At 44.1% G+C, this 12810-nt stretch overlaps 1 protein-coding gene across 1 annotated transcript in view; it reads left to right on the forward strand.

The window, feature by feature from the left end:
• The window catches only part of zranb3 (zinc finger, RAN-binding domain containing 3), a 61718-nt gene that overhangs the window by 22437 nt on the left and 26471 nt on the right, over window positions 1–12810 (forward strand). The window contains exons 9-13 of the mRNA XM_061226460.1: window positions 4045–4164; window positions 5606–5725; window positions 7220–7399; window positions 9063–9224; window positions 12291–12753. Coding sequence (XP_061082444.1) covers window positions 4045–4164; window positions 5606–5725; window positions 7220–7399; window positions 9063–9224; window positions 12291–12753 — 1045 coding nt within the window. The remainder of the gene's footprint in view (window positions 1–4044; window positions 4165–5605; window positions 5726–7219; window positions 7400–9062; window positions 9225–12290; window positions 12754–12810) is intronic.

Here is a 12810-nt window from a genome sequence, read left to right on the forward strand (position 1 = left end):
ATTTAAAGTTAGGACCTTGCAGTTAATTATAAATATAGCTGGCAATCAAAGGAGTCATGCGAGCACCAGTCTCATTTTCATGTTTTTGTAAGTGTGCTGGCAGTTGCCGTCCGTACCGGTTGGAGACCGTTCAAGGACAAGTTTGTTTAACCAGACGCTGAAGCATTACCGCAGTCCAGCTGAGAGGTGTAGCAGGTGCACCAGTTTGAATAATTCTGAGCTGTTTATTGAGGTCACGAAGGACAGTATCCTCCTCAATGTAGATATATTCCTCAAGCGGAAAAAGGCATCTCTGAAATATTTCCTGTTGTTAATAATCTGTGGAATTAGACGGTGTGAGATGAGTGCAGAGGGAGGCCAGCTGTGCTGGTTTGTGTACTCTAGAAGGTTAAGGAGGATGTCACTGCTCTGTCCGTGCCCTATTCATTATTTCACGTCTGCGATTTTCACCTCTGTGATTTTTCTCAACTTGCGCTCGGCTGGGAGGCCAGGCTGGGAGGCCAGGAAAGAAAGAGTTTGCGCACACCGTCAAGTTTCTGGCCCCCGTCATGTGTCACTTCTGAAGTGGGAATGGCGAGCAACCGAATCGAAACGGGCGTGTATTTTTACCATACTCAACATCTGTCTCTAATTACCCATGGGCTGTGTGTGTGTGTGTGTCTCTGTGCGTGTATGTGGGCGTGTGTGTGTGTGTGTGTCTCTGTGTCTCTATGTATGTGCGTGTGTGTGTCTCTGTGTCTCTATGTATGTATGTATGTATGTGTGTGTGTGTGTGCAAGCGAGCGACTGACCGACCGCGCACAAAAAAGTAGAATTATTTAAGAGGAGAGAACAGATTGCCCGCTTTGGGCAGCAGTTGCACTCTTTACCTCTGGCTGTACTGAAAGAATGAGTTGCGCTCCTTCAGAAACAGAGGTAGGTCGTGCCTTTGACCGTGCGGCGCTGCTGGGTAATTAGAAGCAGCGGACCGTCGCTGAACCGCACCTGCGAGCGGCGCGCGGTGTGGACGCCGTGTCGACGGGCGGTCGGGCGGTCGGGTGGGCGGGCGGGACAGCGCGCGGAAACGTCCCCGTCGCCGGGGGTGACAGGCAGCCGCTCGGCAGCTGTGGGGATGTTGGTGTTCAGTGGCGCGTTGAGGAGAATCGCTGATGGTGGGAAAAGCAAAGAACGCTGAAGTCTGGATAATGTCATTATTTCCCCCCGTCCGTTTCTGAGGTTGCGGTTGTGCGGAGAGCGATTCTGTTTCGCTTATACGCTCTTCAGCGCTGTGCGTGCATGCGTGCGTGAGTGTGTTTGGGTGTGCGTGCGTATGTGTGTTTGCGTGTGTGTGTGTGTTTGCATGTGCGTGTGTGTGTGCGTGCATGCGTGAGAGTGTGTGTGTGTGAGTAAGTGAGAGTATTTCTGCATATAGTTCTTCCTATATGTATTTTGGAACTTGACCTGACCTGCACATAATGGGGATGGTACACATTAATGGTCAAAGCCTTATCCAATCACAGGATATTGAGCACTAATGAGGTCTGTTCTTCACGATCCCATGGACTGGACTTTCCTGTGGGAAATAGTTTTCCCCTCAAACTACCAGCTCAGAAAGTCTACCTGGTCTGTCCCTCCGCATGTGCACCTCATCAAGGTTCACAAAAGAGTTTACCACTCAGATACGGTAGATAAGCTACCACTCTGAACAGTGCACTACTGAGAAATACATACATATTGTAACTCAGAAAGGGTATATATTGTAACTATTGTATTGTAGCTCTCAGAATTGAACTGGGGATTGTAATGGAGAGAAATAAAGCAAAACAGAAATGCAGAAGGCATGTAGTAAATGGTAAAACATAACATTAATTAACGTGATGCACACAGGTGCAGAATATGTAATTAAGCACTTGCAGTTGGAGCACATTTAGCATGATAAATGTGTACAACAACACAGGGCTTTGGAGATTAAAAGCACAGTCCATGGCTGGGATTCAGTAGACATTTGTCCTTAATTGTGACTAACAACCAAAGGAAACAATGTTTTTTTTTTTTCTTCATAAAGAGTTTGATGAATTCAGCAAACACTGAAAACTCAGTGAGGAAAAAGAAAAGGTGAGGAAAGTTTTCAATTACTTATAAGTCAAAGTTTAGGATAGGTTTTCATGGAATACAAGCCCATGTATTTTGAGATGCAGTGTGAGAGTAACCAGTGGCAATGCCGGAGAGCACACTGGTGTCTGCTGCCCGGTGAAGAAGCCCGGTTATCCACCGCATCAGGTGGCCTAGAAATGATGATGCACGGCAGACGTGACCAAAAGCTTAGCTGAGATCTGCAGTGTCCAGAGAGCAAATACAAAGACTCGAGTTTGATAAAAACCCAGAGCCAGGACCAGCACTCGGCATAACTGCCTCAGTTGAATTTCTATGTGTGTTTGAGATGAGATCTTATGGAAGATTATTGTATATTGAAGATTATGTATATGCTAATGCCTTTTCCTGCCTTACCCAGAAAAGACGTTTGGGGGAAGTTAACTAATCTGGGGTTTGAAATTGGATTTGCTGGGTTTGAAATGGCGGCCTGCTGTGTTGTCATGTCCAGGCCATGGTTGCTATGCAGACTAAAGGCCATAAAATAAAGGCCAGCACTCGCAGAGTAACAGGCTGTTCTAATTTTTGAATGGCAGCAGTCACAATGAACGTGTTTCGGCTTGCACCTTCTTCAGCTTAATGCAATTGCCATTCATTACAATTACAGCTATTTTTAATTGATAGCCATTCCCACAGGATTATACATGCCTATATTTTAACACCTACTCTGGGTATACAGCAACCGTTACTACACATTGCCATGCACAACATGTAACAAAGACGACATATGACATCAATAGAGCTAAAAAGCAGTTACTCAATTGAGAGGTGATCTGGGCATTTTTTATTGGGCAAAGTAATGTTGGCTGATAATGGCCTTGAAGTTAAAATGTCACCAAGCTGCAATAGCCCTGAAATGTTTTCAATTTCAAAACTGCAGGAGGTAATTTTGGTGATTCTGGACTTATGATGTGTACTTAATTTCTGATGTGTAGACACCCTTGAAGAAGTAGGGTCTCTTATTGTACAATACATCCCCAGAATTCCTATTCATGGCAGTGATTCCGTCACCCCGCAACCCAGCCCAAGGGAGCTAATACACTGTCGATGTGTGCTTAGTGAATAAATGGGCAAATAAAGTTTCCACCACATCAGTCAGTAAGTGAGCAGATTTCCCAGCAGTGCTTGGTTCAGCACAGAGAGACCAGGTCCAGAACCCCTGCACGTTCTGAAGCAGGATGCTACTGGGGTTAATGAAATGGGAGTAAGGTGGGGAAAAAAAGCCATATTTCTTTACCCTGCTTTATTTACCCTGGGTGGTATAGGGGCACGCAGGGGCTTTCATGGAAGGCTGCTTCTGACTTGGCTCCTCCATATTTTTCTTTCTTATGTTTGGAAAAAGCGTGGTATAGAATGCGAATTAAACAGAAGTCTGTTGGAACACTGTTGCTATTGTGTTGGTATTGCAGTGCGCTGCACAGGTGTCAAAATGCTGGTCTCCTCTGAGACACTCCAGCTGTAAGTGTAAACTGTCCTATATACTGTTTGTGTTTGTGTCTTTTAAAAATAAAAAAAAGCCCAAAATAACTGCAGCTGTAGCCCATAGTTTATGCAACTTTCTTTCTAAAGTGGGACAGAGAGCAATGAAGGTAAGAGTTTTGGAACGTCGAAGCAATGTTAGCCTATTTGTGTTTACACTGTCCATTTTTCTACATTAAGTACTGCAGAATATAGTACCTTTAGTTTCCCTGAAGGTTTGTTAGTTAAAAGAACAAAATGGGCACAAACTTGCTGAAGCATGTAGCCGTAGCATCGTGTGACAGGTACAGGATTGGCTGTGTGATTTGAGGCAGCAGTAGGTACCCCCCTCACCAGATCCCTAAACCGCTCAGGTGTAAGCGGGGCGTGTGCCGTGCCACGCCCGTTTGAGCGGGTCAGGTGATCAGCGGGCGCTTTGCTGGCGTGTTTCCGCAGGCGGGGGCCGTGAAGGACTACATCAAAATGATGCTGGATAACGAGAGGCTGAAGTTCCTGGTGTTCGCGCACCACCTCACCATGCTGCAGGCGTGCACCGAGGCCGTCATCGAGGCCAAGGTAATTACCGCCGCTTCTCCCGCCAACGCCCCGGCGCCGCGCTGTCCACTCCTCTTTACCCGATCCCGCCCCTGACCCAACGCCTGCCTGCGCTCTTGCGTTCCTCATCGGCCGTGAAAAAAAGGCCCCGCGATGAATTTCTGCAGGCCCCCGCGTTACAAAGGACACGCTGAGCCTCACTCGGTCGTAAACGAGCCGCACTTTTCTGCCATGGCGGATCCTCTTAATGCGGGTCGATCCTCCGTTTTGGGCCTCTGGAGCTTCCAGAACCAGGATCCTGCCCCTCCAAACCAGGCCCAGAAACGTGCTCCGGGAGGGTAATGTGGGGGCATTTCTTAGGGATTGGGTACGTGGAAAGACGTGATTCCGCTTCCAGCGTGATTGACAGGCCAGGTCAGCGGGCTTCACACTGCAGACAGGCATGAAAACACACCCTGCGCTGGCGCTAGTAAGCACGCTAACGTGTCACACCACCCCAGTGTCACACAACCTGTTTGTTTGCATTCACAATATTTTGTCTTGTATATGAAAACAAGACCATTGTTTTGTTGTGAAACAACTTTCGGAGTGTTCGGGTATATTTCGCTCATCGTGAATAATAAAGGAATGCACATCCAGCAGCTCCGCGTACACCTCCAGCACAAAATGTACTCGCATTGAAACTTACTGACATGGTTCCAAGATTAGTTCTCAGATAGTTCCTCCACTCGGGTAATGAATCGTTGCAGTGCCACGTTAGAAGTATGCCAGGGATGTGAAGGGGTGGGGGGGGGTGGGGGTGGTGTCTGGCAAATTGCACACAATCACACCTCGTCATGTGAACGCTACATTGTCACACTCTGGGATTCATCCTCTCCAATTAACACAAACGAGACTAAAAACAGAAGTCCCGAACATTCTCAATGGTAATGCAATGATTTGTCTTTGAGCTGCACACGAAAGAGGTGAGACTAACAAACGCCCTTTGAAAGGTCATAAAGTCTAATCCTGGATTTGCTGAAGGGCTTCTCATCAGTGATATTCATTTAGATTTATAGACATGCTGTTAATATGTGAAGTTGTGGGCTATAGCGGTAATATTGTTCAATTGACAGCAGTTTTTTAAAATATAATATATCTAACAAGTCAGCCTGTTCCACAAAGTGTGATTACTGAGTTAGCCAGATAACTGCACAGAGTAAAACCAGGACCCCACTCAAATCTAAAAATAGCTGTTCCGGGTTTTACTTTGTGCTGTTATCTGGCTAACTTTAATCCTGCTTTGTGGAACAGGTCTCCGGTCAGAGGATTAGTCATGGTTTGATGATTACAGTGAGAACAGTATAGTAGATAGTGGCATTCACGATTGAAGTGTCAAAATGGCCTGGATTCAACCACACTTAATAAATGAGTGTTGTGTTTTTCTGTTTTCAAACTCATTTTGATTGCCTAATGTTTTCAGGCGCGGTACATCCGAATCGATGGGAGCGTCCCGTCATCCGAGAGAATCCACCTGGTTCACCAATTCCAGAATGATCCGGAAACGCGGGTGGCCGTCCTCAGTATTCAGGCTGCGGGACAGGTATGCGCCGGGATCATCATAATAACCGTCATTTATGCTGTCTTTTTAAACAAGGGATTCAATGTGCTTAAATAAAATATTTAATTAAATTAAATGGAGTCAAAATACGAAATTGTGGGAATGCATGAATAAATAAAATGAAGGCGCAAAAGGGAATTTAGAGGCGGTATTTGAGTAGTGTCTCGAGAATAAAAGAGGTGAAAGATTTCTACGAAGCGAGCATACAGGATACGTAGAGCTGCCACGTATGCAGATGAGTGAATAATTAGTGGACGCGGTTTGCACAAACTCTAAGTTTAAAAACGACTCGGGCAGAACTATTCAGCCGCACCGGAGTAAAAGACTCAGCTCTACCCGGTGACACAACTCAGTCCTGCCTTCGTCAGGTCTCCTCAGTCATTACCCAGAGAAGAGCTGCTCCGTGCGTGTATCCAGCTCCAACATCGCTTTAGGCAGTCCTGGTCCTTCATGACCACTTAGTGCACACGGTCAATCAAGAACTTGTTGGCACTTTCGAATGCAAGTTCTTTTTTTTTTTTTTAAACACACAGTGACTAAGAAATGAGCTAAAAGCCCAGAGTCCCAGAACAGGCTGCCCTGCGCTGGTTTCTCAACGCCCCTGAAGCTGAAAAGCGCCTCGCTAACGCATCACTCAGCAGGAAGACCGGGCTCTATTTGCACAGCATTGGCAGTAATGACAGTGAGACTTCCCATGAAATGAGTGCTTGATTTTAATGGGAAAAGTATAGGTTTTGAAGGAAATGTGCACTGCAGAATGGCAGAAGTGCCGCAGAGTGTTTTTTTTTTTCTTTTTTTTTTCTGGGAAAATATAAATGTATGGGAAATGCTTGGTTGGATATTTCAACCTTTTTGTCAGTCAAGCTTTCAAGGGCTATGTTCTTAGTTCATGCTTTTTGTGCCTAAGTGTACTTTTCCCTGTGTAATCTATTTTTTTATGAATTTGTTTTTACAGAAAGACATCTTATTTTATATTATACTGCATATGCACGCACATAAAATTGACCGGCTTGCAAAAGTATTTTACGCCCCTGTGATGTCTTCATCTTGTTTGCCGACTCAAACTTACAATAATGAACACCTTCACTCAGAGTCTTATGTTTGGTATCTTCACAATCTGAAGCTAAGAAAGTACTTATACATTTTAAATGAGCGTGATTGTGAAATAAGCTTGTTTTTCAGTTCTGTGAGGATTTGACGTTACTTCAGCGCGAGGACCGTAAATGTTAAATGGACATTTATATAACGCTTTTATCCAAAGTGCTATATTAATGCCTCTTATTCACCCATTCACACACACACACACTCACACACCAGCGGCCATTGGCTGCCATGCAAGGCACCGACCAGCTTATTGGGAGTTGAGGCTTAGGCGTTTTGCTGGGGGACACTTCGGCACACCCAGGGTGGGGCATCGAACCGGCAACCCTCCGACTGAGAATAACGGCAGCGCTCCTCCCTCTGCCACACACGCAGGGCCTGACGTTCACCGCTGCCACGCACGTGGTGTTCGCAGAGCTCTACTGGAACCCCGGCCACATGAAGCAGGCGGAGGACCGCGCCCACAGAATCGGCCAGACCAGCTCCGTGCACATCCACTACCTCATCGCCAAGGGGACCTTCGACACCATCATGTGGGGCATGCTGAACAGGAAGGTGGGGAGGGGCCAGAGGATCGCGTGACTTCACCGCTCCTGACCGCGCGCCGCACCGCTTAACACGACCACATATGGAAAATATCTCAGTCTACATTCAGTGTGAGATTCTTTGGACTGGATTCAATAAACATTTTTCCTTCACTTCACTAATGATTGTGTTTCTGAAGAAAAAAAGAATCTGAATCGTAGTCAAGGCGAGGATGGATGTTAATTGAAACCAGACATATGTCTCCTTATTGGCATTGAGCGCTGTGAGAATTTGACATGGCGTAGCGGGTGCTTTTTAGGGGTCTGTTGTGGTGTACAGTGTGAATACTGCAGATGGCTCTTCCAAATGCCCTGTTTTTGGCTTAGCAATTACAAGATGGTGTTTCAGAGTCTGATTTCCGGACCTTTTGCACCTCCATGTCCACTTTAACGTAAATTATATCAGTCACAGCCTGCCGTTGCTAAAGACAGTATTCACATTTTTTGACCCATTATTTCATGGGTTTTATGTGTAGTTAAGCCTCCGTGTTAACATAACATTTCAAGTGTGAATAAATGAATTGGAAGAAATGTGCTCAACTCAAGAAGTGGGAAAAGGCGTGGGTGCTGGTCATTTCAGATATGAAACCTAGCAACCGTCTTTGTTCATAACAACCCAGGTGGAAATATCACTGAAAAATATGTTTCCTGCTTTATTAAGAATACATCCTCTCATACATCTATAATTTGAAGCGCATTCACTGAAAGACAGCTCAGTTGAAGATGATTGCTTCAGTTTTAAATGTGCTACTTGATTCATTATTTTGGCTGGGTCTTTTTCTCCATGTTCCCGTCTCAATAGCCACAATTCTGGGGATAAGAAATCATGTTGTGGAGGGTCTGTGTAGTGATTTGTCTTCTGGTAAAGTGTCTGAAGAAAAGCAGGATAATGTATCTCAAGTGTCCAAATCCCGTGTGCAGTTCTTACCCTGACTGACCTTTAGAAATAGGGAGTCAAAGCATCGTAATAACCAAGATGCTATTCAGCCGAATGTTCGCACACCGTTGTTGGGTAAAATGTATGCGCTGTGTGAATTGTGTTGGGTTGCTATTGTGCATTGCATGGGAAAGCCTTGAAACAAGCAAGCGTCCATACGGCGGGCTGGGCCTTGCACCAGAGACGTGGGCTGAGCGAGGGGCACAAATGGCAGACTAGTCTGACCTGGAAATGGCGAGGACCTACACGAAAATGTGAAAGCGCTGCTGCTCCTCCTTGAGTGTCACACCCCCCCCCGCCCCCCCTCCCAGGGGCTTTCCTCCCACTTGGGTGCACAGTGAGTCACAAAATTACCAAACCGCTCAGGCACGTCAAAATCCTGGTCGAAAATTCCACTATGCCAGTGTGACGGCTCCCAACACACCATGTGCCGGTTGGAAAATAGAGCCCAGCCAGCTTTCCTTCACATGAAACCACGGATGAAGTCAATGCAGGAGTTTGGAGTGAATTAATTGGGAATGACCAAATATTCGGTGTTTAAGTGTAGTTTGAACTACTCCATACTTGCTTTGTAGCCCTCCATTTTAGCCAACCCCGCTGTTCGCCGTTTCATTTTTTTTTTTTTTGAGGACATCAAATTGAGTTTAAATATGTGCTATTTTGTGCTGTCTTAAGGTATTGGAAACGATTGTTGCAGGAGACAGTAACCGGCAGTACCTTAAACGGGAGGAAGGAGTACCTGAAGGCCGATCTCGGGGACAAGGAGAAGTGGGACTTCCTGAACTTCGCCGACGCATGGACGCCCAGCGAGGCTGTGGTACAGGAAGTCAAAGACAACGACGGCGTGTTTTTCTCCCACGTGAGTTTGGCTGCGCTCAGCCGCAATGAATCCAGCACACGCTGTACCGCCACCTTTGAAACCCATAAAAATGGGATTCTGGAAACCTAGCAACAGCATGAATTAAAGCATATGTAGGTATGAAAATTTTCATTTTGTCAGGTCTATAAATAAGTCGGAGGCATAAATTATAATTTGCAACATATCCTTGTAATATTGTTTCACACCGTTCTCCCAGCTGGAATCTGTATTATAATCATAACACAATCATATTAGTGAATGAACTTTACCATGGTATAATGAGGGCTTTGCGCAAGATACACAAAGCCTTTATCTGACAAATCCTGAAGAAATGGTACCTTTTGCCAAAGACAGGCAGAACTGGATCTAATTCTGGCCGTTTGTCTGTAAGAAACCTTTCCATTTGCTGGGAAAACGTTGAGCTGAGCATGTAAGTAGTGGGCCCGTTTAAACAACAGTCTTCTCAATTTTCCAATCCAGTTTCCAAGTAGGGAATAACATAATATTAATTTACAATTTTTTCAAAAAGCTGTCATTACAAAGTAGTCCCTTACAGTTTGTATTTATGTGGAATACCTTGCCTGTATACCCACAATGCAGTTCATTTTTAATAACCTTCTTGTGTGAATGTTTTTTCCAAGACAAATGTGCTGAACATATCAATAAATTATTTTAAAATGTAGATGGAGAAATCAATTCAATAGGAAGCAATTTGTCAGATTTTATCTTGATTTCCCATTTGCAAAAGCATGCTGACTGTAATGTTATAAAATTGTAGACTCTGATGCCCTGTATTCTCAAACAGTCGAACTTTGTAAGCAGACTTTAATAACCTGCCATCATAATGAAAGGATCTTCATTTCAGCATGAATTATCTCATCAAAATGGCTGTTGATCAAAGCCAAATTGCATCTTTTAGGTTTTTCTTTTTGTGTCTTGTTTTGCATTTCCTTGAAAATATGTTATTGTTCGTTTCAAGTGCAGAACTAAACTAAGTCATTTTGGATGACAAGTTTTCCATTGCCTAATGCTAATTTCCCAGCAAATACAAGGAAAACATTATGTTAATTAATTTATCTTAATCGTGCATTTTCAAACACAATCTGGGAGAACCACTGCATAGTCCTTTTCATTCATACCTAATTGTAACTAATAATGAGCTGTTAATTGTTCTTAATTAGATGCTAAAAGGGTGATTTAGGTCAGATTATGTCAGAAATAGCTATGCTGCCGGTCAAAGGTTTTTGTACTACACCCACGGTTTTCAAGCAATTAAAGAAAAAAAAATAAACAATCACTTTTAGTTTTACAGAAATGTATATCTTAGATTAATCAAAATAGCCATGTATTGCAGTTTTAACTGCTGAGCATATTCCATTAAAAAATGTTCTACAAGAGCAGCCGTATGGTTCGAAAAGTCCGCCCCCAACATTAGAAGTTGTACAGACTGTACTGACCTTTCTGTCCAATTCATCTCAAACTAGCTTTAGACTTTACTTCTCTTGGAAATAACTTTTTTATTCTGTTTATTTGACCAAATATGCTTTTTCATTAACTAATTTAATTTGTGCACTCACCTGTGAAGTAAAATATTTATTTTCAGTTCTGACTTCTGATTTACTTCTTACCTTCTGCCATTTTTGGCTATATACAGAAGTTAAGCTGCTTAAATTGAACTAAAAACAGCACAGGAACATGAGTAAAGTGTACTAATGCTTTCAACCGGTGGTGTATTTATGCCATGAAGAATAAATAGTTTGTATTTACATGCCAGGACTATTAGTCATTCAGATAAACTAATACTTACATTTTCTGTAATATGCTACCTAACAAATGATTACTTAGAAACAGTTTACATTTTTATTTGATTTGATTATAGACTGACAATGCAGAAAGTATGGTCTCTGAAGCAAAACTATCTGTGAAAATTTCACTGTTAGAGCAAAATTACAATGAGCCAGGTCTCCATTGTTCTGCAATAAATGAAAGTATGATAGAACTTAAATACATTTTCAACAACTTAAATTCCAGATTCCAGAAAGTCTTTAGACTCATAATTGGATATTGGAACTCAGATTTGTTTAGAAAAATGGGTCTTTCCTGTTGGTAGTATATACACCCATTGCACACGTACTTATTTGTGTGATTATCTAATCAGCCAATCAGTGCAATACATAATATCATGCAGATACGGGTCAGGAGCTTCAGTTAATGTTCAGAAAAATGTGATCTCAGTCATTTCGACCGTGGCGTGATTGTTGGTGCCAGATGGGCTGGTTTGATGATTTCTGTAACTGCTGATCTCACTGCTGAGCAGAGATTGGTGCGAAAAACAAAAAACTAGCAGTTCTGTGGACAAAAAACGCCTTTTTAATGAGAGAGGTCAGTGGAGAAGGGCCAGACCGGTAAAAGCTGACAGGAATAGTATGAGTGGTATGCAGGAGAGCATCTCTGAGCACACAACGCATCACACCTCTTAAGTGGATAGGCTACAGCAGCAGAAGACCAATAAGTTGAAAAAATACCAATAGATTGAAAATACCAAATAGATTGTTCACTGAGTGTACATATTTAAACTTTGCTATTTTCAGTTACAAAGAGTGAATCAATTTATCACCATTTGGGCTGGAAGATCACTTAAAACCACAGAGTGTTCTTACCTCACCTTAAAGGCCTGTCTGTACCAGGAAAGGTAGTCTGTATTGTGCCTCATCTATTCAGTGGTAAACTGTAAAGGATGAAGTTGCATGCTCGTGGGAGTTATGTTAATTCAGATTAGTTAAAGCCGGATGCAGTAAAAGGTTCTTCGACCTCCCTGACTTCTTTAAATGAATCTGCTGTTCAGGGCCATCACTGGCAATGTTGAGTGTTGTAATGTTTCTCAAGGAGCTACAATAGCAGTATTTTAATGAAGGCTCTTTGTAACCTATAGAAACGGCTGCATTAGAGAGGGAAAAAAAAGCATTTATAATGGCCATAATAATACACTCGCGGTGCTAATGTGTCCTCTGTCAAAACCTTTTTGAATGGCTGCCATTGTTCCTGCCTTTGCTTTTTACCGTGCAGTTTGAGAAGGACAGGCAGCACGACATTCGCAAGTTTTTCTCGCCGAGCTCATCCAAGGAGAAGAAGAGGAGGAGAACCGAGGAGGAGGGCTCGCCCCTCCCATCGTCTGAGATGGGGGAAGAGCGAGGGGATCTTGCGGTCCGAAAATCAGAGGGACAGAGTCTGGAGGGGGACGTTGACGCTCGTCTGGAGGGGCCAGAAGATGATGAGGACTTTGCCCCCCTGAACAAAAAGATTCGGTTTGCGAGCCCCCAGCAGCCCGCGGGGAGGAAGAGGAGGTCCCTGACGGGGAAGGCCTCCCCGCTGCCCACGCTGGCTTCGCTGGCCCCCCGTCGGTTGTCGGAGGGAGGCCGACCACCTCCAGCGAACGTGGTGAAGGAGTGGAGCTGTGGAGCCTGCACCTACGCAAACAGCGCCCTCCTGTCCTACTGCGAGATGTGTGCCACGCCATGCCCTGATGGAGGTGAGTTTCCATCCCCACACTCCATGTAGGAGTAATGAAAAAACAATAGCAGCTGCA

The sequence above is a fragment of the Conger conger genome, chromosome 17 (genome assembly GCF_963514075.1).
Source record: "Conger conger chromosome 17, fConCon1.1, whole genome shotgun sequence".
Taxonomy (NCBI): Eukaryota; Metazoa; Chordata; class Actinopteri; order Anguilliformes; family Congridae; genus Conger; species Conger conger.